The sequence below is a fragment of the Cervus canadensis genome, chromosome 18, assembly GCF_019320065.1.
Source record: "Cervus canadensis isolate Bull #8, Minnesota chromosome 18, ASM1932006v1, whole genome shotgun sequence".
NCBI classification, from domain to species: Eukaryota; Metazoa; Chordata; class Mammalia; order Artiodactyla; family Cervidae; genus Cervus; species Cervus canadensis.
This window is the reverse complement of record NC_057403.1, coordinates 54751401-54774263: the sequence shown is the minus strand read 5'-3', so window position 1 is coordinate 54774263 and position 22863 is coordinate 54751401. Positions and strand designations below refer to the sequence as shown.

Below are 22863 nucleotides of genomic sequence, written 5' to 3'. Positions count from 1 at the left end.
GAGCCTCAGGGACCTCCCTGACCTCATGGAAGCCCACTGCAGGCCGGCTCAGCCAGGCGGTGGGCACTTAAATCCCCCCAAAATACAAAAGGGCCCTCGACCAGCAGGCATCAATGCCCTGCCTCCTGCACTCGGGAACCCAGGCCTGGGGAAAAGATGCTTGGTGGTGGCTGGATGGAGCCCTGCCCTCCTCCCTGTGTGTCCCGAGACTCCTGGGTCATGTTCCTCTTGGTCTTATTCGAGGGAATACAACTTCTGAGGGCAGGGCTGTCCTTCTGGGACAGCATCTAGAACAGCGTCTGACCGAGAGCAGGCTGACTAGTCATGAAGTGATGGGGTGTGGGGCAGAGGAGCACGTGGTGCGTAAGAGGTGGAAACAGCCCAGACGTCCCCCAGCTGAAGGATGGGAAAGCAAGCCGTGGACTCGGCAGACAGCGGAGCATCACCAGCCGTGAAAAGGGATGCAGTCCTGACACACACACCACACAGACAATCCTCGAAATCACCATGCAGAGTGGAAGAAGCCAGCTACAGAGGACTATCTACTCTGCACATCCAGAGACACTGAGAAAGATTCTGGTTGCCAGGGACTGGGCGGGGACAAGGTGGGGATGGGAAGTGATGGCTAACAGGTACAAGTTTCTTTGGGGGGGGGGGGTGAGGAAATGTTCTAAAATTGACTGTGGTGATGGCTGCACAACTCTGTGAACATACCAAAGACCTAGGGGTGAGTTGCACCCCATGTAAGTCATATCTCAAAGCTGCTGAGCTGTTTAGAAACAAGAGAAAAGAAGCCATACAGATGGCCAACCGGCACATTAAACGGTGCTCAACAATGGTAACTACCATGAGGTATACCACCTCACACCAGTCAGAACGGCCATCCTCAAAGCCTACAAATAACAAATGCTGGAGAGGGAGTGGAGACAAGGGAACCCCCTACACTGCTGGTGCGAATGTAAGTTGGTACGACCACTACGGAGACCAGTATGGAGGTTCCTTAAAAACCTAAGAATAGAGCTACCATATGATCCAGCAGTTCCACTGCTGGACACGTATCTGGGGGAATGGGACTTGAAAACATACACGCACCCCAACGTCCACTGCAGCACTATTCGCAATAGCCAAGACATGGAAGCAGCCTAAGTGTCCACTGACAGAGGAATGGAGAAAGATATGGTGTACGGACGTGCGATGGACTGTTACTCAGCCATAAAAAGGAATGAAATAATGCCATTTGAAACAACATATAAGAACCTAGAGATTATCATACTAAGAAAGACAAATATCATGATATCACTTATATGTGGAATCTTTAAGAAAAAAAAACAGAGAGATACAAATGAACTTATTTCCAAAACAGAAACAGACTCACAGACATAGAAAACAAACTTCTAGTTACCAGAGGGGAAAGGGTGGTGGGGGATAAATTAGGGCTTTGGGACTAACATACACACACTACTGCATATACAACAGATAACCCACAAGGATCTACTTATAGCACAGGCAACTCTACTTGGTATTTTGTAACAACCTATAAAGGAAGAGAATCTGAAAAAGAACATACATATACATATATTCAGTTAGCAGAATCACGGTGCTATACATCTGAAACTAACATGATATCATAAGTCAATCATGCTTCAATTAAAACAAAACAAAGGAGAAGTATTACATGTGGCCAGGGTGGCTGGGGCAAAGTCTCACCCCAACCCCTGCTCCCCACAAGCCCCTTTCTGATTCTGCAAAGGTGGGAGGGGGGTCCCCATTGCTAAGTGTGTGGGGAAGGGTATGGTTGAACTGAGGCAGAACTCCTGATGACGACAGGGACTCCCCACTTCCCTGTACGGCCCTGCCCTACCCCTCACCCTCCTCCCTTCCACCTTCCCCTACATCTAGTCCCCCAACCCCCAGATTCCCAACTGCACAAGCTGGATCCTAGCAGCCCCTTCCTTGGCCTCAGCAACTGGTCCTCAGCCCCACCCCCACCCTGCAATCCACATCTTTCTCCTAACTCCCTGTCTCTGCATCCCGTGTCCCTGGAAACTGCAGCCCAGGCCTCGGTTGCTAGGAGAATCAGATGAGGGAGCCAAGGCAAAGGTGAGGGGGGCACCCCTCCAAGCATCTGGAAAGCGGCCCCCCTCCCCTCCGCTGGCGCGAGCCCGCTACACCATATGGTGCTCGGGCAGCCGAGAGAGGGCTGGTTAAACTCCATCCAGACAGTTGACAGCAAAATCATCACTTTACATCTTTCAAAATATTGGGTGTGTAGGACGAAACGTGAGAAATCCTGTATGCGGCTTGCTAAGTCCCAGAAGCGATAAAACAACTCATTTATAAAAAAGAGAAATGGAAGTGTTTCAGGATTTTTTTCCCCCCAAGAAATGGTTCTCAGAGAAGACACAAGATGAAGAACAGAAAGAGGAGCTGATGGATGGGTAAGTGGAGAAGACATTGGGGCTAGGAAGCTGAGACCCCATCAGTCCTGAGCCCCTCTGTCTTATGAACATGCTTCCACATGGGGTGGTTTTGTTGTCAGTGTGGTGGGTAGGTGGTTGTCTTTAGGAGAGAGGCAAATCTTTCCAAAATAAGCAATGGAAAAAGGGGGTCAGCTGCCACCTGCAGCGAGACTGAGGAACCCCGAGAGACCAGAAGGCAGGGAACAGAGCCCGACCCCCCACTACAGCCATCTCCAGCCTCTCGCCAAGCACCCACCTCACCCAGACCTTAGAAGCTCTCCAGCCTGGGACCCCTCCCCTCCGTGGATCTCCAATGGAAGCATCTCCCTGCACCTGCCACCTCCCACACATTCCTCAAGACTCCTCTTAGGCATCAGCGCCTGGCAAAGAGCATCTCTGAATCTGCCCCCCGCCCCAGAGCTGCAGCAGAAGCTCCCCCACTAGATTACACACACAAAAGCCCTCACTCCATGACACTCTATCAAATTCTACATATCCTGCCCAGCACCCGCTCCTGGACACCTTCTTACCCTCCTAGCCTGCAAGCCTCCAGCCCCTGTGGCAGAATCCACCTGCAGGAAGGCGGCTCTGGGTCCCCAGGTGGGGCGACACTGCCACCAGAACTTTGCAAAGGAGGGCACAGGTTCCGGACCCCCACACTCGACCTCAGACCCAACAAATGAGCTGCTGCTGGTGGTGGTGGTCTGTGGAGCCAGTTCCCAAGTTGAACTGAGAAATTCAGAGCTCTCTGAGCCCAGATGCCAACCCATAGGCACGGTCCCCTAGAGACAGCCTGGTTCATCCCGAAACACATTTGCAAACCTCCCCCACCCCTGACAGGGAGGCAACTTGCCCCCAAGGGAGCAGGCAGTCACCACAGCCTGCAAATGCTGCCCTCCTCAACACAGACGCCAAGGTTACCTGAAATCCAAAACAGATGGTGGGGAAGACACTAAATACAGAGGTCCAGGAGGAGGGACTGTAAAGAGATGAAAATGGGCGTTTGTCACAAAAAGTTAAACTCAAAACAACGTTCAACTTAAAGACGAGTTTTAATAATACAAGCAAGTTGTAACAAAGCATGACTCTAAGGCAGATTTTAATAACCACGTCCACTCCAGGGTTGAGGGGTGGCAGAAGCTGCATGTAAAGTGCTGCACTTTTAAATACATCTGTGCTGACGTTTCACAACTTGACAGTCTCCACGCAGGCAGAATGTGGGCAGGACATGACTAGGAGGAACTCCCAGCCTCCTTGGAGGCTGCCTGTCCCCAGTGAGGTTAGGGGCTGGGGGTGCGGGGGCAGGGCACAGGCAACATCCAAACAGACCCCAATAGGACAAGGATGGTTTGATCTCTAAGCGGCCTAAGAGAACTGAGGGGTGCATGGGGCAGACTCTTGAGGTCAAACACTCTCAGTGGCCCCCAGTGGGTGGCCCTCCAGCTTCCATTTCAAGCAGCTCCAGGTTCTGGCCTCCAGCAGATTTGGGGACACACAGTTGTGGGGGCATAAATAGCACCCACTACACAACCAGGGTTTCCTGGCTGTGCTAGAATAATGGTCCCCAAAGATTCCCCCGTCCTAATCCTGGGAACCTGGGAGTTTGTGACCTTATAACCTACAAGGGACTCTGCAGGTGTGATGAAGGTCAGGACTCTGAGATGGGAGATGACCCCAGATTATCTAGGCCCCATATATCATAATGATTCTTGCCATCAGAAAACCTTCCCCAGCTGTGGTCAGAGGGAGATGTGACCGCAGAAGCAAGATCAGAGAGATGGAACCTTGCTGGCTGTGAAGACTGTGGAGGGGCCACGAGCCAAGGAAAGTGGGTACCCCTAGGAACTGGGAAAGGCCAGGAGATGGATTCTTGTCTAGACCTCCCGAAAGAACACAGCATGGCTGACCCCTCGCGTTCAGCCCAGTGAGACTGGACTTCTGACATCAGAAGATAATATGCTTGTGTAGTTTTGAGTCACTGTGTTTGGCAGTAACTTGCTACAGCAGCCACAGGAGGCTTGCCCAGTGGCATCTCCCTTCTGCGCCGTGTTTCCGGCTGACTCTTAACTCTGGGTGCAGCCCGGGGCTCCCCCCAGCCGAGCCCCGCCTTCCCAGACCTTCCTCAACAGCATTGTCAGCAGACGGCCGGCTTCTCAGAGCCCACGTTTCCGCTGCCCCATCTGCCTGCCTGCATCCTCTGGGCCATGCGCACTGTCCCCTCCTGTTCCTGTGGGTGGTGCCATCTGCGCTCCAGCCCTGGAGGATGCACCTCCAGGGCACGAGACCCTCCCCTGAGTGGACCCAGGGCCGCAGGTCAGCAGGGGATCCAGCCCTCTCCTGCCAGGTTCCCTGCTCTGTTGGACTACCCCATCAGTGTAGGGGCGTGTGGGGGCCACTGAGCCCCGACTCCTGCCCACTCCTCTCCTCCCCTGCTCAGAAGACCTCTCTCCCGACCCCAATCCACCTGGGCCTTATCCCCAACTCCTGCCCTGACGAGACTCAGCCACATCAAGACTGGCCTCTGTGGCTAAATCCAGCGCCAGGGCTCAGTCCCATGTGACCCAGGAGCAGTGGTGGTGAACACTCTAAAATTCCTGAAATTTTGCTCACTGACCTCTGAGATCCAGCTTCTATCATCATCTGTCCTGGGCTTATAGTGACCGCCCCCACCCCCAAATTTATATCCCCTGGGAATCTCAGAATGAAACTTTATTTGGAAAAAGGGTCTTTGTAGATATAACTGGTTAAATCAAGACGAGGTCATACTGGAGCAGGCTGGGAGCTGATCCATCGATTGGTGCCCTTAAGGGAAGAGAAAACACATACCCAGGGAGAGCCGTGTCAGGATGGCGCTGAGGCTGGAGTGAAGCGCCTGCAGGCCAAGGAGCGCCAAAGAGGGCTGGCAACTCAGGACACTGAAGGGGCAGCAAGGACCCTCCTCAGAGCCTCCTGAGGGAGCGCAACCCTGCTGACACCTTCATATTCAGTTTCTAGCTTCCAGAACCAAGGGGAGGCATTTCTGCTGCTTTCAGCCTCCCAGTTTGTGGTAGAACAAGCAGCTCCAGGAGGCGAACAGTGCTCCCGACTTGCCATTCCTCTCCTGGGCCCCCAGGACCGGGTGGAGGACCACTGGCTGTTACAGTTTTCACACAGCCCTTGCATGCCACCTCTGGGCTGACATTTCTCCTTCCAGCCGGGGCCTCTCTGAACTCCAATCTGACAGCTCCCCGATGCCTTTAGTGTCTCAAAGCCTTTCCCACCTAACATGTCCCCACCAAAACCCTCCCTCAGCCACCTGCTCCTCCCCATCCCACACAGTCCAGGAAGCAGCATGGCCCTCCGTCCCCCTGCTCAAAGCTCAGAGTCACCCCAGACTCTCCTCTCTCTCCTGCTCCACCTCTGATCTATTCTCCAGGAGGGCCCACACCCTGCAGGCCAAGGAGCACCAAAGAGCGCTGGCAGCTCAGGACACTGAGGGGGCAGGAAGGACCTGCCCCTCCTGGATTTGTGGGGCCACGTGCAAAACGAACATGCTGGCCCTTGTTCAGGAGCCATGAAGAATCTCAAGATGGTGACAGCAGGGTGTTAAACCAAGGGCGGGGCCCTTCTGAGCCTGGGACCTGGGTGACGTCACAGGTCACAGGCCCCTGGAGCTGGCCTGCCACCAGATTTGATTTCAAGGCCGGGCTGTGATCAAAACCCTGACATGGCTTCCATGCAAAACGGCAATCCTCCCGGCAGCTCCAAATCCCTACAGGACTCCTCCACTTCTGGGCTCGCTCAGGCCTCTCTGGCCTCCGCATCTTGCTGGCTGGTTCTGCTGCTTCCATGCTGTGGGGCACATCTGCAACAGCCCAGGAGCCCCCGGCTGACGGGGTATGTAGTTCTTCCGTGTCCCTCACCCTGTCCTCACTAGCAGCAGCTGAGTGGTTCTGAACAAGGAAAGGAGCTTTTGCTGAGCTCTACCACATCAGAGACCTGAAGAATTTCATGAGACGAGCCAGGGCTCTGTGCAAACCACGGAGGGTGGGTAAGTTGCTCTCGCCCCTCGCAGAAGCCCCCGGAAGCCATCCCCAGACCCACCTGGACGCCAGGCGGGGCTCACGGGCGAGGTCTTGGGGCCTGAGGTAGTACTGCGCCACGATGACCAGGGCCAGGTAGCAGGCGGCCAGGGTGCCTAGGATGCTAACACACGAGAGTGCGGCATCAGGGGGCGACCATGGTGAGGCAGCGCCTGGGGAGCCATACAGAGTAGGTCTCGGAGTGAGCTCGGCCCACACTGGCAAGGGGTCGGGCAAGGTCTTCCTGTCTGGGCCCCAATTATCTGTACAATGGGGACAGCAGGAAGGGCATTCCAGGCGGGGACACCCTCATGCCAAGCAGCGGGACCTGTGAGGCTGTGATCACTATGGGCGCCCCTCCTCTCCAGCAACAGCCACACAGCCCCCGGGATCCAGCATCTAAGCAGCCACAGCGTGCAGAAGGACCGGCTGGAGAGGGCTGGAGAGGGCTGGGGGCGCCTGGGGGCTCTGGGGTCCTGCCTGCTGTTTCTTGGCTCCACTGCTCTCCACGGCAGGGAAAGGTGGGCGGCACACTTGTGTGAAGGTTTTTGCCAGACTTTATTTTCTCAAAAGTATATGTGCGGCCTCAGACTGTGAAATGAAAAAAGTGTGTGTGTGTCTCCGTGCCTGTCTGTGTGTATGTGGGTGCAGAAAAAGCCTGCGATCATTAGCTAACAAAATGGAGGCCCTGTTATTACAGGCAATTTTCTTTTCTGTTTATCTGTATTTTCTATCATGCACACGAATGACTTTCGTAATTTAACATTTCTTTCCTCTTCTCCCAATGGGAAGAACCATGCTGGCAGCTCCCCTATCCCAGGTGGACAGAAACCACCCCCAATCGCCAGCCAAGGTGGGGACCCAGCCCCAGCTCTTGCCCCCAGAAGGGGTCTGCAGCCCGTACCTTGTGTGTTTCTGGAAGCCGATCTCCCGCGGCGTGGAGAGGGGCAGGATGACCATCGCGCAGAGCAGGGTCAGGGTGAAGCGCTCGTCGGTGTACCAGGGCTGGGGGGCTGGCGGGGCGCCGGGCAGGAGGAAATCCCACACTGCGGGGAGGGAGGGAAGGAGAGGCAGCGAGCCCCGAGAGCCCGCCCCAGGGTGACCCCATTATTAGATGGCCTGAGTGGAGGAGGGGAATTAGGGCGGGGCTGAGCTAGCTGCTTCTGCTCCATATCACACAGGCTGCGGGCCCTTGGGGATCTGCCACCTGAGCCTGAAACCTTCCCCAAATGACAGATCCTAGGAATCCTTCTCAACCTCAAAATCTTACTCAACTCCACACTACCTTAGACCCCCCTCAACACTGCACCCCTTCAGAAACCTCCTGAAAGCAGAAGCCACCCACATTCTTCTCAACACAACAGCCCCTAGAATCCCTCTCACACAGTAGCCCTCAGGGTCCACCTAAGTCACAACACCTCAGAACCTTCCCAACATGGCAGTCCCTCAGAATCCTTCCAAACACCGAAGGCCCTCAATATCCTTCCCAACAAGGCAGCAACTCAGAATCCTCCTCAACACGGCAGCTCTTCAAAATCATTTTCATCATGGCAGCCCTCAGAATCATCCTCAACACAGCAGCATCTCAGAATTCTTACTAACATGGCATGCTTCAGAATCATTCTTAGCACAACAGCCCCTCAGACCCTTCCCATCACAGCAGGCTCCCACAATCCTTAACATGGAGCACCTCCAAAACGTACTCAACACAACACTACCTCAAATACTCTTCAACCCTGAACCCTCTCCGAATCCTTCTCAACATAGCAGCCCCTAAGATTCTTTAAAACACAGAGGCCATCGGAATCTGTCTCACCACGCAGCTCTTCTGATACTTCTTAACGTGGCAGCCCCGAAGATACTTCTCAACACAAGAGCCCTCAGAATCCTTCTGACGCAGCAGCCACCCAGAATTCTCAACACAACAATCCCTAAGATCTTCTGAAAATGACAGCCCCTCAGAATCCATCTAAACACAGCAGCCCCTAAGAATCCTTCCCAACACAGGAGGCCCTCAGATCCTTCTCAACTTGTAATCCACGCATACTCCTCAACACAGCAGCACTTCAGAGTTCTTACCAACAAGGCATGCCTCAGAATCATTCTCAACACAACAGCCCCTCAGGTCCTTCCCAACACAGCAAGTCCTCAGAATCCCTGTCAACATGGAACACCTCAAAATCTTACTCAACATGACACTATCTCAGAATCCTCCTGAACACCACAGCCCCTCAGATTCTTGACAACACAAAAGCCTTCAGAAACCTTTTGACATGGCCGCCATTCAGAATTGTTCCCACCACTGCAGCTGCTAAGATTCTTCCTAACATGGCGACACCTACTATTCTTCTCAGCACTGAGGCTCTCACAATCCTTCTCACACAGCAGGCCTTGGGAATCCTTCCCAACATGGCAACCCTTCAGGATCCTTCTCAACAGGACAACCACTCAGAATCTTCTCAACACAGCAGCTTCTGAGAATCCTCCAAAACTCGGCGGCCCCCAAAATTCTTCTCAATATGGAGGCCCTCAGAATCCCCACCAACACTACAGCACCTCAGAATCCTTCTCAACACAGTAGCCCCTCAGAACTCTTCCCAAACAGGTAGTACCTCAGAATCCGCAACACAGCAGCACATAGATCCTTCTCAGAATGGGGGCATCTGAGATCCTTTGCAAAATAGCTGCCCCTCAAAACCCTCATCAACTTGGCAGTTGCTCAAGGATCTGTCTAAATACTCCAGCCTCTCAAAAATCCTTAACATGCCAGCACCTCAGATCCTTCCTAACATGGCAGCCTCTCAGAATTCTTCTAAACACAGCAGCCCCTCAGATCCTTCCCAATACATCGGCTTCTGAGAATCCGCCAACACAGGGCAGTCCCAGATTTCTCCCAACAAAGAGGCTCTCAGATCTCCCCAGCATAACAGCTCCTAAGATTCTTCTCAACACTAAGATACTTAAAATCCTTCTGACAGGGAAGCCCCTCAGAATCCTCCTCAGCACAGCAGCATCTCAGAATCTTTCAAACATAGGACCCCCTGAAAATCCTTCAAAGCAAGGCAGCCTATAAGATACTTCTCAACACAGAGGGCCTCTGAATATGGCAGCTCCTCAGAATTCTTCCCAACATAACAGCCCCTCAGAATCTTCCTCAAAACTACAGGCCTTCAAAATGCTTACCAACATGGCATCCACTTACAAACTTTCCCAACACACATGCCTCAGAATCATTCTCAACACAAAAGCTCCACAGATCCTTCCCAACACAACAGACCCTCAGAATCCTTCTCAACATTGAACAGCTCAAAATCTTATTCAGCTCAATACTACCTCAGAATCCTCCTTAACCCTCAGCCCCTCAGAATCCTTCTGAACACAGAAGCCCACCAGATCCTTCTCAAAACCACAGCCTCTATAATTCTCACATGGTAGCCCTCAAGATCCATCTAAACCACAGTACCTCAAAACCTTGCCAACATGGCAGCCCCACAGAATGCTTCCAAACACTGCAAACCCTCAGTATCCTTCTCAACATGGCAGCCCCTCAAAATCATTTTTAACATGGCAGCACCTCTGAATCCTTCTGAACACAGCAATGCTCAGATCCTTCTCAACACGGCAGCAAGTGAGAATCCTCTAAAGTACGGCAGCCCCTAAGTTTCTTTTCAACACTGAGGCCTGTAGAATCCATGTGAACACGGTAGCCCCTTAGAATGCTTCCCAACACAACGGCACCTCAGAATCCTTTTCAGGATGGCAGCACCACAATCCTCTTCAACACAGGATGTTTGTGCTTAGTCATTCAGTCATGTCTGACTCTTTGCGACCCTTCAGACGTAGCCCACCAGGCTTCTCTGTCCTTGGGATTCTTCAGACAAGAATACTGGGGTGGGATGCCAATTCCTTCTCCACACAGTAGTCTCTCAAACTCTTCTCAACACAGTAGCTCTTCAGATTCTTCTAAACACAGCACCCTCAGAATCCTTCCAGATACTGAGGCCCTCAGAATACTTCTCAACAAGGTAGCAGCTCAAAATCCTCCTCAACATGGTAGCTGCTCAATATCATTTTCAACATGGCAGCCTCTCAAGATCTTCTGAACATAGCAGCCCTCCTATCCTTTTCAACACAGCAGCCCCTGAGAATCCTCCAAAGGATGGCAGCTTCTAAGATTCTTCTCAACATTTTGAGGCTGCCAGAATCCTTCTAAACACAGCAGCCACTGAGAATTCTTCTCAATAATGCAGCACTTCAGAATCTTCCTCAACAGGACAGGCAGGTACAATCCTTCTCAACTTGGCAGCCCCTCAGATCCTCCACAACAGAACAGCTTCTGAGAATGCTGCTCAACACACATCCCTCAGGATACTTTGCAACTTGGCAGGCCATCAGAATCCTTCTTAATACAACACCTCCCAGATCCTTTCCCAATACAGCTGCCCCTCAGAATCCTCATTGACATGAAAGCTCCTCAAAATCCTTCTGAACACAGCAGCCCCTAAGAATCCTTCCTAACACGGAGCAGCCCCTCAGATCATTCTCAACATGTAATCCAGTCAGATCCTCCTCAACACAGCAGCACCTCGGAATGCCTACCAACAAAACATACCTCAGAATCATTGTCAACACAACAGCCACTCATATCCTTTCCAATGCAGCAGGCTCTCAGCATCATTTACAACAGAGAGCACCTTAAAATCTTACTCAACATGACACTACCTCAGAATCCTCCTAAATACAGCAGCCCGTCAGATTCTTCACACCACAAAAGCCCTCAGAATCTTTTTGACTTGGCAGCCTTTCAGAATAATTCTCACCACCACAGCTGCTAAGATTCTTCCCAACATGGCAGCCCCTAAAATTCTTCTCAATACTGAGGCCCCTCAGAATCCTTCTGACAAAGCAATCCATGAGGAAGTCCTTCAGGATCCTTCTCAATGGGACAGCCACTCAAAATCCTTCTCAACATCACATCTCCTCAGATCCTTCCCAATATGGCAGCCCACAGAATCCTTCCAAATACTACAGCCATTGAGTGTCCTTCTCAACACATCAGCCCATCAGAATCTTCTCAACACAGCAGCTTCTGAGAATCCTTTAAAGCACAGCAGCCCCGAAAAATTCTTCTCAACAGAGAGGCCCTCAGAATACTCCCCAACACCATAACTTCTCAGAATCCTTCTCAACACAGCAGTCCTTCAGAACTCTTCCCAAACAGGTAATTCCTCAGAATCCTTCCCATCACAGCAGCTCCTCAGAAACTACTCTACGCAGCAGTCCCTCACTTCCTTCCCTAAGAGCAGCCATTCAGAATCCTCAACACAACCACCTGTCAAAATCATTTTCAACATGGCAGCACCTCAGACCCTTCCGAATGCTGTAGCCCTGCAGCAGCCTTCTGAACACAGAAATTAAAACCATCAGAACATCTCTACATGGCAGCCCCTAACATTCTTCTCAACATGGAAGCCCTCAGAATCCTTTCCAACACATAGCTCCTCACAAGCCTTTCCAACATGGCAACCCCTCAGGATCCTTCCCAACACACAGCCCCTCAAAATCATTTTCAACATGGCAGCCCCTCACAATCCTTTTGAACAAAGCAGCTCCTCCGATCCTTCTCAACATGGCAGTCTGTGAGAATCCTCTAAAGTACAGCACCCACTAAGATTCTTTTCAGCACTGCAGGCTCTCAGAACACTGAACAAGACAGCAGCTCAGAATCCCCCTTAATATGCAGCCCCTCAAAATCATTTTCAACATGGCAGAATTTCAGAATCTTCTGAATACAGCAGTCCTCATATCCTTCTGAGAATTCTCTAAAGGATGGCAGCCTCTAAGAGCCCTCTTAACACGGAGGCCCCCAGAATCCTTCTGAACATGGCAACTCATTACAATCATTCTAAACATGGCAGAATCTCAGAGTCATCTCAATAAGACAGAACCTCAGAATCCTCCTCAACACAGCAGCCACACAGAATACTTCTCAGCCCAGCAGCCCCAAATCCTTCTCAACATGGCAGCCCTTCACATCCTTCCAACACAGCAGCCACTTAGATTTCTTCTCAATAAGGCAGCACCTCAGAATCCTCCTCAATATGGCAACTCTTCAGAATCCACCTCAACACTGCATCCCCTCAGAATCCTCTAGAACAGCCCCTCATATCCTTCCCAGTGAGGCAGCTACTCAGAATCCTCAGCACAGCAGCCCCTCAGAATCCTTCTTAACACAGCAACTCCACAGAACATTTTCAATGTGGCAGCCCCTCGGAATTCTTATCAATATGGCAGCCCCTCAGAATCCTGTTCAACATGGCAGCACCTCACAATGCTTACCAACACAACCAGGTCTCAGATCCCTCCCAACACAGCAACCTCTAAGAATCTTCAAAACATGGAGGCTCAGAGAATCCTTCTCAACAGATTAGCCCCACCTCAACATGGCAGCACATGAGATTCTTATCAACACAAAAGCCCTCACAATCTTTTTCACACAGTAGCCACTCAGAATGCTCATCATGACAGCAGATCAGAATGCTGCTCAACATAGCAGCCCTTCAGGATTATTTTCTATATAGCAGCACCTCAGAATCCTTCGCCAAACTGCAGGTCCTTAGAATCTTTCCCAACACAGCAGTCCCTCAGAATCCTTCTCAACGTGGCAGCTCCTAAGAACTCATCAACACAGAAATCCTCACAATCCATTTGACACAGTGGGTCCCTTACATCCTTCCAAACACAGTAGAAACTCAGAAAAACCTTTTCAACAAGGCAGCACTTCAGATCCTTCCCAATGCTGCAACCCCTCAGAATCATTCTGAACAGAAGTCCCCCAGATTCTTCTCAACAGCATTCCCACCCCTCAGAATCATTCTGAACAGAAGTCCCCCAGATTCTTCTCAACAGCATTCCCAAATATTCTGCTCCACATGGAGACTCTAATAATCTTTCTTAACACAGCAGCCCCTAAGATTATTCTAAACACAGAGGCCATCAGAATCCATCTCGCCAGGTAGCCCGTTTGTTACTTCTTTTTTTTTTTTTTTTTAATTTTTATTTATTTATTTATTTTTTTTGTCATACATTGATATGAATCAGCCATAGATTTACACATATTCCCCATCCCGATCCCCCCCCCCACCTCGTTTGTTACTTCTTAAGATGGTAACCCCTAAGATACTTCTCAAAATAAAAGCCCTCAGAAACCTGACATGGCAGCCTATCAGAATCCTTCCCAACGTGGGAGCCACTCAGAATTCTCATCAACACAGCAGTGGCTAAGATTCTTCCCAACATGGCAGCCCCTAGAATTCTCCTCAAAATGACAGCCCACAGGAATCCACCTAAACGCAGCAGCCCCTAAGAATCCTTCCCAACACACAGGCCCTCAAAATCTACTCAACGTGACACTATCTCAGAAGAGCCCTTAACACCGCAGCCTCTCTAATTCTTCATAACTCAAAAGCCCTCAGAATCCTTTTGACATGGCAGCCCTTCAGAATCATTCCCACCACTGCAGCAGCTAAGATTATTCCCATCATGGCAGCGTCTAAGATTCTTCTCAACACTGAGGCCCTCAGAATCCTTCTGACACAGCAACCCACGAGAATCCTTCCCAACACAGCAGTCCCCTCAGGGTCCTTCTCAAAGGACAGTCACTCAGACCCTTATCAACACCACGTCTACTCAGATCCTTCACAATATGGCAGCCCCACAGAATCTTTTCAAACACTACAGGTCCTCAGTGTCCTTCTCAACACAATAGCTTCTGAGAATCCTCCAAAACACAGCAACCCCTAAAATTCTTCCGAACATGGCGATAGTCAGAATCCTCCTCAACATGGCAGCCCATCAGAACTCTTCCCAAACAGGCCATGCCTCAGAAACTGTCCCAACACAGCAGCACATAATCTTTCTCAGTATGGTAGCATCTGAGATCCTTTGCATCTTTAATAATTGGGCTTCCTTCATAGCTCAGTCGGTAAAGAATCTGCCTGCAATGCAGGAGACCCAGGTTTGACTCCTGGGTCGGGAAGATCCCCTGGAGAAGGAAATGGCAACCCACTTCAGTATTCTTGCCTGGAGAATCCCATGAACAGAGGAGCCTGGCAGGCTATAGTCCATGGGGTCACAAGAGTCGGACGTGACTCAGTGACTAAACCACCACCAGCACCACTCAAAACCCTCATCAATTCAGCAGCCTCTCAAGGATCCATCTGAACACCAGAGCCCCTCAAAATCCTTCTGAATATGGTAGCACCTAGATCCTCCTCTACACCACAGCTCTTGAGAATCCTCCAAAACACAGCACCTCCTGATTCTTCTCAACATCGAGGCCCTCAATATACTTCCAGCATGGCAGCTCCTACAATTCTTCTCATCATGGAGCCCCTAGAATCATTCTCACATGGTAGCCCCTCAGATCCTCCTCAAAATGGCAGCCCCTCAGAATCCTTCCCAAATGGTAGTTGCTAACATTCTTCTCAATACTATATCCCTTGAGAATTGTTCCCAATGAGGTAGCCCCTCAGGTCCTTCTGAACACTGCAGGCCCTCAGAATCCTTCTCAACAAGGCAGCACCTTAGATCCTCAACATCAAGCCTTCCCAAATTCTTCTCAATGTGGTGGACCCTCAAATCTTTTTCAACACAGCAGCCTCTCAGAATTCTTACTAACAACATCTGCTCACAATCCTTCCCAACACACATGCCTCAGGATCATTCTCAACACAACAACTTCACCGATTCTTCCCAACACAACAGGTCCTTGGAATCCTTTTTAACATGGAGGATCTCAAAATCTTACTCAAAATGACTTACTCCACTGCCTCAGATCCTCCTCAACACTGAAGCCCCTCAGAATCCTTTTGAACACAGAAGTCACCCACATCCTTCTCAACACAAATGCCCCTAGAATCCTTCTTACACAGTAGGCCTCAGGATACATCTAAACCACAGCATTATAAAACCTTCCCAACATGCCAGTCCCATGAAATCCTTCCCAACACTGCAGGCCCTCGGTATCCTTCTCAACAAGGCAGCACCTCAGAATCCTCCTTAACACAGCAGGTCTTCAGAATAATTTTCTTTATAGAAGCCCTCAGAATCCTTCCCAACCCAGCAGCCCCACAAAATCTTCTCAATATGGCAACCCCTCACTTCCTTCCCAAAGATCAGCCATTCAGAATCCTCAACACAGCAGCCCTTCAAAATCATCTTCAACATGGCAGCACCACAGATGCTTCCCAATGCTATCACCCTTCAGCAGCCTTCTGAACACAGAAGCCCCTCAGAACCATCACAAGGTAGACCCTAAGATTCTTCTCAACACAGAGGCCCTCACAATCCTTCTGATATGGCACCCTCTCAGGATTCTACTCAACACAGCAGTCCCTCATAATAATTTTCAACATGGCAGCCCCTCTGAATCCTTCTGAACACAGCAACTCCTCAAATCCTTCTCAACATGGCAGACCCTTAGTATCCTCTAAAGCATAGCAGCTCCTAAGATTCTTTTCAACATTCAGGTCCCTCATAATCCTTGTGAACACTGCAGCCCCTTAGAATCCTTTGCAACACTGTGGTACCTCAGAACCTTCTCAATACGGCAGCAGCACAAATCATCCCAAACATAGCCCCTTAAATCCTCCTCAACATGGCAGCCACTACGATTCTGCTCTACATGGAGGCACTAAGAATCCTTCCCGAGAAAGCAACCCCTCAGAATACATCTAAACAAAGCACCTCTCAGAATTCTTTCAACACAACTACTCCTCAGATCCTTCTCAATACAGCAGCCCCCAACAATCTTCTAAACAAAGATCCATCTCAAAAGGCACTCTTTCTAATCTTCCTCAACATGGCAGCCCCTAAGATGCTTCTTAACACTCAGAATTAAGCATTCTTAAGCCCTCAGCAAAAACAAGACCGGGAGCTGACTGTGGCTCAGATCATGAACTCCTTATTGCCAAATTCAGACTTAAATTGAAGAAAGTAGGGAAAACCACTAGACCATTCAGGTATGACCTAAATCAAATCCCTTATGACTATACAGCAGAAGTGAGAAATAGATTTAAGGGACTAGATCTGCTAGACAGTGTGCCTGAAGAACTATGGATGGAGGTTTGTGACATTGTACAGGAGACCGGGATCAAGAACATCCGCATGGAAAAGAAATGCAAAAAGGCAAAATGGTTGTCTGAGGAGACCTCACAAATAGCTGTGAAAAGAAGAGAAGTAAAAAGCAAAGGAGAAAAGGAAAGATATTCCCATTTGAATGCAGAGTTCCAAAGAATAGCAAGGAGAGATAAGAAAGCCTTCCTCAGGGATCATTGCAAAGAAATAGAGGAAAACAACAGAATGGGAAAGACTAGAGATCTCTTCAAGAAAATCAGAGATACCAAGGGAACATTTCATGCAAAGATGGGTTCGATAAAGGACAGAAATGGCAGGGACCTAACAGAAGCAGAAAATATTAAGAGGTGGCAAGAATACACAGAAGAACTGTACAAAAAAGATCTTCACGACCCAGATAATCACGACGGTATGATCACTCGCCTACAGCCAGATACCCTGGAATGTGAAGTCAAGTGGGCCTTAGAAAGCATCACTACGAACAAAGTTAGTGGAGGTGATGGAATTTCAGTTGAGCTATTTCAAATCCTAAAAGATGATGCTGTGAAAGTGCTACATTCAATATGCCAGCAAATTTGGAAAACTCAGCAGTGGCCACAGAACTGGAAAAGGTCAGTTTTCATTCCAGTCCCAAAGAAAGGCAATCCCAAAGAATGCTCAAACTACTGCACAATTGCACTCATCTCACACGCTAGTAAAGTAATGCTCAAAATTCTCCAAGCCAGGCTTCAGCAATACGTGAACCTTGAGCTTCCAGATGTTCAAGCTGGTTTTAGAAAAGGCAGAGGAACCAGAGATCAAATTGCCAACATCCACTGGATCACTGAAAAAGTAAGAGAGAAAAACATCTATTTCTGCTTTATTGACTATGCCAAAGCCTTTGACTGTGTGGATCACAACAAACTGTGGAAAACTCTGAAAGAGATGGGATTACCAAACCACCTGACCTGCCTCTTGAGAAACCTGTATGCAGGTCAGGAAGCAACAGTTAGAACTAGACATGGAACAACAGACTGCTTCCAAATAGGAAAAGGAGTACATCAAGGCTGTATATTGTCACCCTGCTTATTTAACTTATATGCAGAGTACATCATGAGAAACACTGGGCTCGAAGAAGCACAAGCTGGAATCAAGATTGCCGGGAGAAATATCAATAACATCAGATATGCAGATGACACCACCCTTATGGCAGAAAGTGAAGAGGACCTAAAAAGCCTCTTGATGAAAGTGAAAGAGGAGAGTGAAAAAGTTCATTTAAAGCTCAACATTCAGAAAACTAAGATCATGACATCCGGTCCCATCACTTCATGGGAAATAGAAGGGGAAACAGTGGAAACAGTGTTAGACTTTATTTTGGGGGGCTCCAAAATCACTGTAGATGGTGATTGCAGCCATGAAATTAAAAGACACTTACTCCTTGGAAAGAAAGTTATGACCAACCTAGATAGCATTTTAAAAAGCAGAGACATTACTTTGCCAACAAAAGTTCGTCTAGTCAAAGCCATGGTTTTTCCAGGAGTCATGTATGGATGTGAGAGTTGGAGTCTAAAGAAAGCTGAGCACTGAAGAATTGATGCTTTTGAACTGTGGTGTTGGAGGAGACTCTTGAGAGTCCCTTGGACTGCAAGGAGATCCAACCAGTCCATCCTAAAGAAGATCAGTCCTGGGTGTTCACTGGAGGGACTGATGCTGAAGCTGAAACTCCAATAGGTTAGCCACCTGATGTGAAGAGTTGACTCATTGGAAAAGACCCTGATGCTGGGAGGGATTGGGAGCAGGAGGAGAAGGGGACGACAGAGGATGAGATGGTTGGATGGCATCACCAACTCGATGGACATGAGTTTGAGTAAACTCCGGGAGTTGGTGATGGACAGGGAGGCCTGGCATGCTGTGATTCATGGGGTCACAAAGAGTTGGACACAACTGAGCGACTTAACTGAACTGAACTGAAGCCCTCAGAATCCCTCCCAACATGGCAGCCACTCAAATCCTCCTCAACATGTAATTCCCTCAGAATCCTCCTCAACCCAATAGCACCTCAGAATTCCTACCAACATGGCATCCACTCACAAACCTTACCAACATGGCATGCCTAAGAATCATTCTCAACACAACAGCCACTCAGATTCTTCCCAAACACAGCAGGCCCTCAGAATCCTTCTCAATGTGAAGCACCTCAAAATCTTACTCAACATGACAGTACCTCAGCATCCTTCTCAACACCACAGCCCCTCAGCTTCTTCACAACATGACAGCCCCTAAGATTCTTCTCAACACTGAGGCCCTCAAAATCCTTCCTTCCACCACAGGAAACCGTGAAAATCCAACCCATGAGGAAGCCCCACAGGATTCTTTTCATCAGGACAACCACTCAGAATCCTTCTTAATCACATCACCTCAGAATCTTCCCAATATGGCAGCCCCACAGAATCCTTCTGAAAACTACAGGTCCGCAGTGTCCTTCTCAACAAGGCAGCCCCTCAGAATCATCTCAACACAGCAGCTTCTGAGAATCCTCAGAAACACGGCAGCCCCTAAAATTATTCTCAACACAGAGGCCCTCAGAATCCTACCCAATATCACAGTCACTCAGATACCTTCTTAACACAGCAGCCCCTCAAAACTCTTCCCAAACAGGCAGTTCCACAGAACCTATTCAACATAGCAGTCACAGAGCCTTCTCAACATGGCATCTTCTCAGAATCTTCCTCTACACGGAAGCACCTAGATCCTTCTCAGCATGGCAGCAGCTGAGATCCTTTGCAAAACAGCTGTCCCTTAAAACCCTCATCAACTTAGGAGCTCCTCAAGGATCCATCTAAATAATCTGGCCCCTCAAAATCCTTCTCAACCTGGCAGTACCTCAGGTCCTTCCTAATATGGTAGCCCCTCAATGACACTACATCAGATCTTTCTCAACACAGCAGCTGCTCAGAACCCTTCTCAACATTGCAGCACCTCAGAATTCTTCTCAACACCACAGCATCTCAGAACTCTTCTCATACAGGCAGTTCCTCAGGATCCATCCCAACACAGCAGCCCACAGATCCTTCTCAACATGGCATCCTCTTAGAATCCTCCTCTGCACAGAGGCACCTAGATCCTTTTCAACATGGTAGCACCCCAGATCCTTCTTGATATGACAGCCCTTCAGATCCTCTGCCACACAGAAGCTTCTCAGAATGCTGCTCACCACATATCCCTCAGAATACCTTGCAACAAGCAATCCTCAGAACCCCTCTTAATACACCTCTCAGATATTTCCTCAATAGAGCAGCCCCTCAGAATTCTTCTCAACACAGCAGGCGCACAATATCCTTGTCAACATGACAGCCCCTGAACGTGGAGGCCCTCAGAATCCACCTCACACAGTAACCCCCCAGAATCCTCCTCAAAATGTAAGCCCCTCACAATCCTTCTGGACACAGCAGCCCCTAAGAATCCTTCCTAACATGGCAGCGCCTCAGAGCCTCCTCAATACAGTAGCACCTCAGAATGCTTACCAACATGCCATGCCTCAGAATTATTCTCAACAAAACAGCCCATGAGATACTTTCCAATACAGCCCTCAGAATCCTTCTCAACATGGAGCACCTGAAAAACATACTCAACAGGACACTACCTCAGTTCTCCTTAAAGCTACCCTCAGAATTCCTTCTAAACACGGCAGCCCCTAAGATTCTCACAACCCTTGTGACACAGCAGGCGCCTCACATCCAGAAACTCAGCAGAAACTCAGAAACCTTCTCAACAAGGCAGCACTTCAGATCCCTCCCAATGCTGCAGCCCCTCAGAATCATTCTGAACACAGAAGTCCCCCAGATCCTTTACAACAAGCAGCCCTGAAGGTTCTGCTCCACATGGAGGCTTTAAGAATCCTTCTCAACACAGCAGGCCCTCAGAATCCTTCTCAACAACGAGCACCTCAAAATCTTACTCATCGTGATACTATCTCAGAATCGTCCTCAACACCATAGCCCCTCAGATTCTTGACAACACAAAGGCCCTCAGAATCCTTCTGACATGGCAGTCCTTTCAGAATCGTTCCCACCACTGCAACTGCTAAGATTCCTCCCAACGTGGCAGTCCCTAAGATTCTTCTCAACACTGAGGCCCTCAGAATCCTTCTGACATGACAACCCATGAGAATCCTTCCCAATGTGGCAGCCCCCCTCAGGATCCTTCTCAACAGTACAGCCATTCAGAATCCTTGTCAACACCACATCTACTCAGATCCTTCACAATATGGAAGCTCCACAGAATTCTTTCAAACACTATAGGCCCTCAGGATCCTTCTCAATAAGTAGCTTCTGAGAATCCTCCAAAACATGGCAACCCCTAAAATTCTTCTGAACACAGAGAAGTTCAGAAGAATTCCCTTGGAGTCCTTCCCAACACCTCGGCACCACAGAATCCTCCTCAATGAGGCAGACCCTCAAAACTCTTCCCAAACAGGCTGTGCCTCAGAATTTGTCCTAACACAGCAGCACACAAATCTTTCTCAGTATGGTAGCATCTGAGATCCTTTGCAGAACAGCTGCTCCAAAACTCTCATCAATTCAGCAGCCTCTCAAGGATCCATTTAACAAACACCCCAGTCCCTGAAAATCTTCTCAACATGGCAGCACCTCAGATCCTTCTCTACACTATAACTCCTGCTGCTGCTGCTGCTAAGTCGCTTCAGTCGTGTCCGACTCTGTGCAACCCCATAAACGGCAACCCACCAGGCTCCCTCCCTGGGATTCTCCAGGCAAGAACACTGGAGTGGGTTGCCATTTCCTTCTCCATTGCATGAAAGTGAAAAGTGAAAGTGAAGTCGCTCAGTCGTGTCTGACTCTTAGCGACCCCACGGACTGTGGCCTACCAGGCTCCTCCGTCCATGGGATTTTCCAGGCAAGAGTACTGGAGTGGGTTGCCATTGCCTTCTCCCCTATAACTCCTGAGAATCCTCCAAAACACAGCACCTTCTAAGATTCTTATCAACACAGGGGCCCTCAGAATATTTCCTAGCATGGCAGTTCCTACAGTTCTTCTCAACATGGAGCCCCTAGAATCATACTCACATGGAGCCCTACAAATCCTCCTCAAAATGGCAGCCCCTCAGAACCCTTCCCAACCCACAGCTGCTAACATTCTTCTTCTCAATACTACACCCCCTGAGAACTTTTCCCAATGGGGCAGCCCCTCAGGTCCTTCTGAACACTTCAGGCCCTCAGAATCCTTCTCAACAAGGCAGCACCTTAGATCCTCCTCAATACCCAGCCCTCCCAACAGGGTGGACCCTCAGATGCTTTTCAACACAGCAGCCTCTCAGAATTCTTACTAACAGCATCTGCTCACAAACCTTCCCAACACACTTGCCTCAGAATCATTCTCAATAGCCCACAGACCATTCCCAACACAACAGGCCCTTGGAATCTCTCTAACATGGAGCATCTCAAAATTTTACTCAGAATGACACTGCTTCAGATCCTCCTCAACCCTGCAGCCCCTCAGAATCCTTCTCAACACAAAAGCCCCTAGAATCCTTCTCACACAGTAGCCTTCATCTAAACCACAGCATCTTAGAACCTTCCCAACACAGCCGTCCCAAGAAATCGTTCCAAACACTGCAGACCCTCAGTATCCTTCTCAACAAGGCAGCACCTTGGAATCCTCCTTAACTTCTTAACCGCAGCTCTTCAAAATAATTTTTATCATAGAAGCCCTCAGAATTCTTCCCAACACAGCAGTCCCTCAGAATCCTCTCAGGACAGCAACCTCTCACTTCCTTCCCAAAGATCAGCCACTCAGAATTCTCAACATGGCAGCCCTTCAGGATCCTTCTCAACACAGCAGTCACTCAGAATCCTTCTCAACATGGTAGCAACACAGATCTTTTCCAGTGCTATAGCCCTTCAGCAGCCTTCTGAACACAGAAGCCCCTCAGAACCATAACGTAGATCCTAAGGTTCTTCTCAACATGGAGGTACTCACAGATCTTTTCCAGTGCTATAGCCCTTCAGTAGCCTTCTGAACACAGAAGCCCCTCAGAACAACAATGTAGATCCTAAGATTCTTCTCAACATGGAGGCCCTCACAATCCTTCTGATATGGCACCCCCTCAGGATTCTACTCAACACAGCAGTCCCTCATAATCATTTTCAACATGGCAGCCCCTCTGAATCCTTGTGAACACAGTAGCCTCTCAGATCCTTCTCAACATG

General features: G+C 49.4%; 1 protein-coding gene across 1 annotated transcript in view; it reads right to left on the bottom strand.

Annotated features, from left to right (window-relative positions):
* SLC38A8 (solute carrier family 38 member 8) overlaps positions 1-22863 on the bottom strand; it is a 39549-nt gene that overhangs the window by 6626 nt on the left and 10060 nt on the right. Inside the window, exons 4-6 of the mRNA XM_043436622.1 lie at positions 7425-7566; positions 6543-6644; positions 3381-3438 (exon numbers count right to left, since the gene is read on the bottom strand). Coding sequence (XP_043292557.1) covers positions 3381-3438; positions 6543-6644; positions 7425-7566 — 302 coding nt within the window. The remainder of the gene's footprint in view (positions 1-3380; positions 3439-6542; positions 6645-7424; positions 7567-22863) is intronic.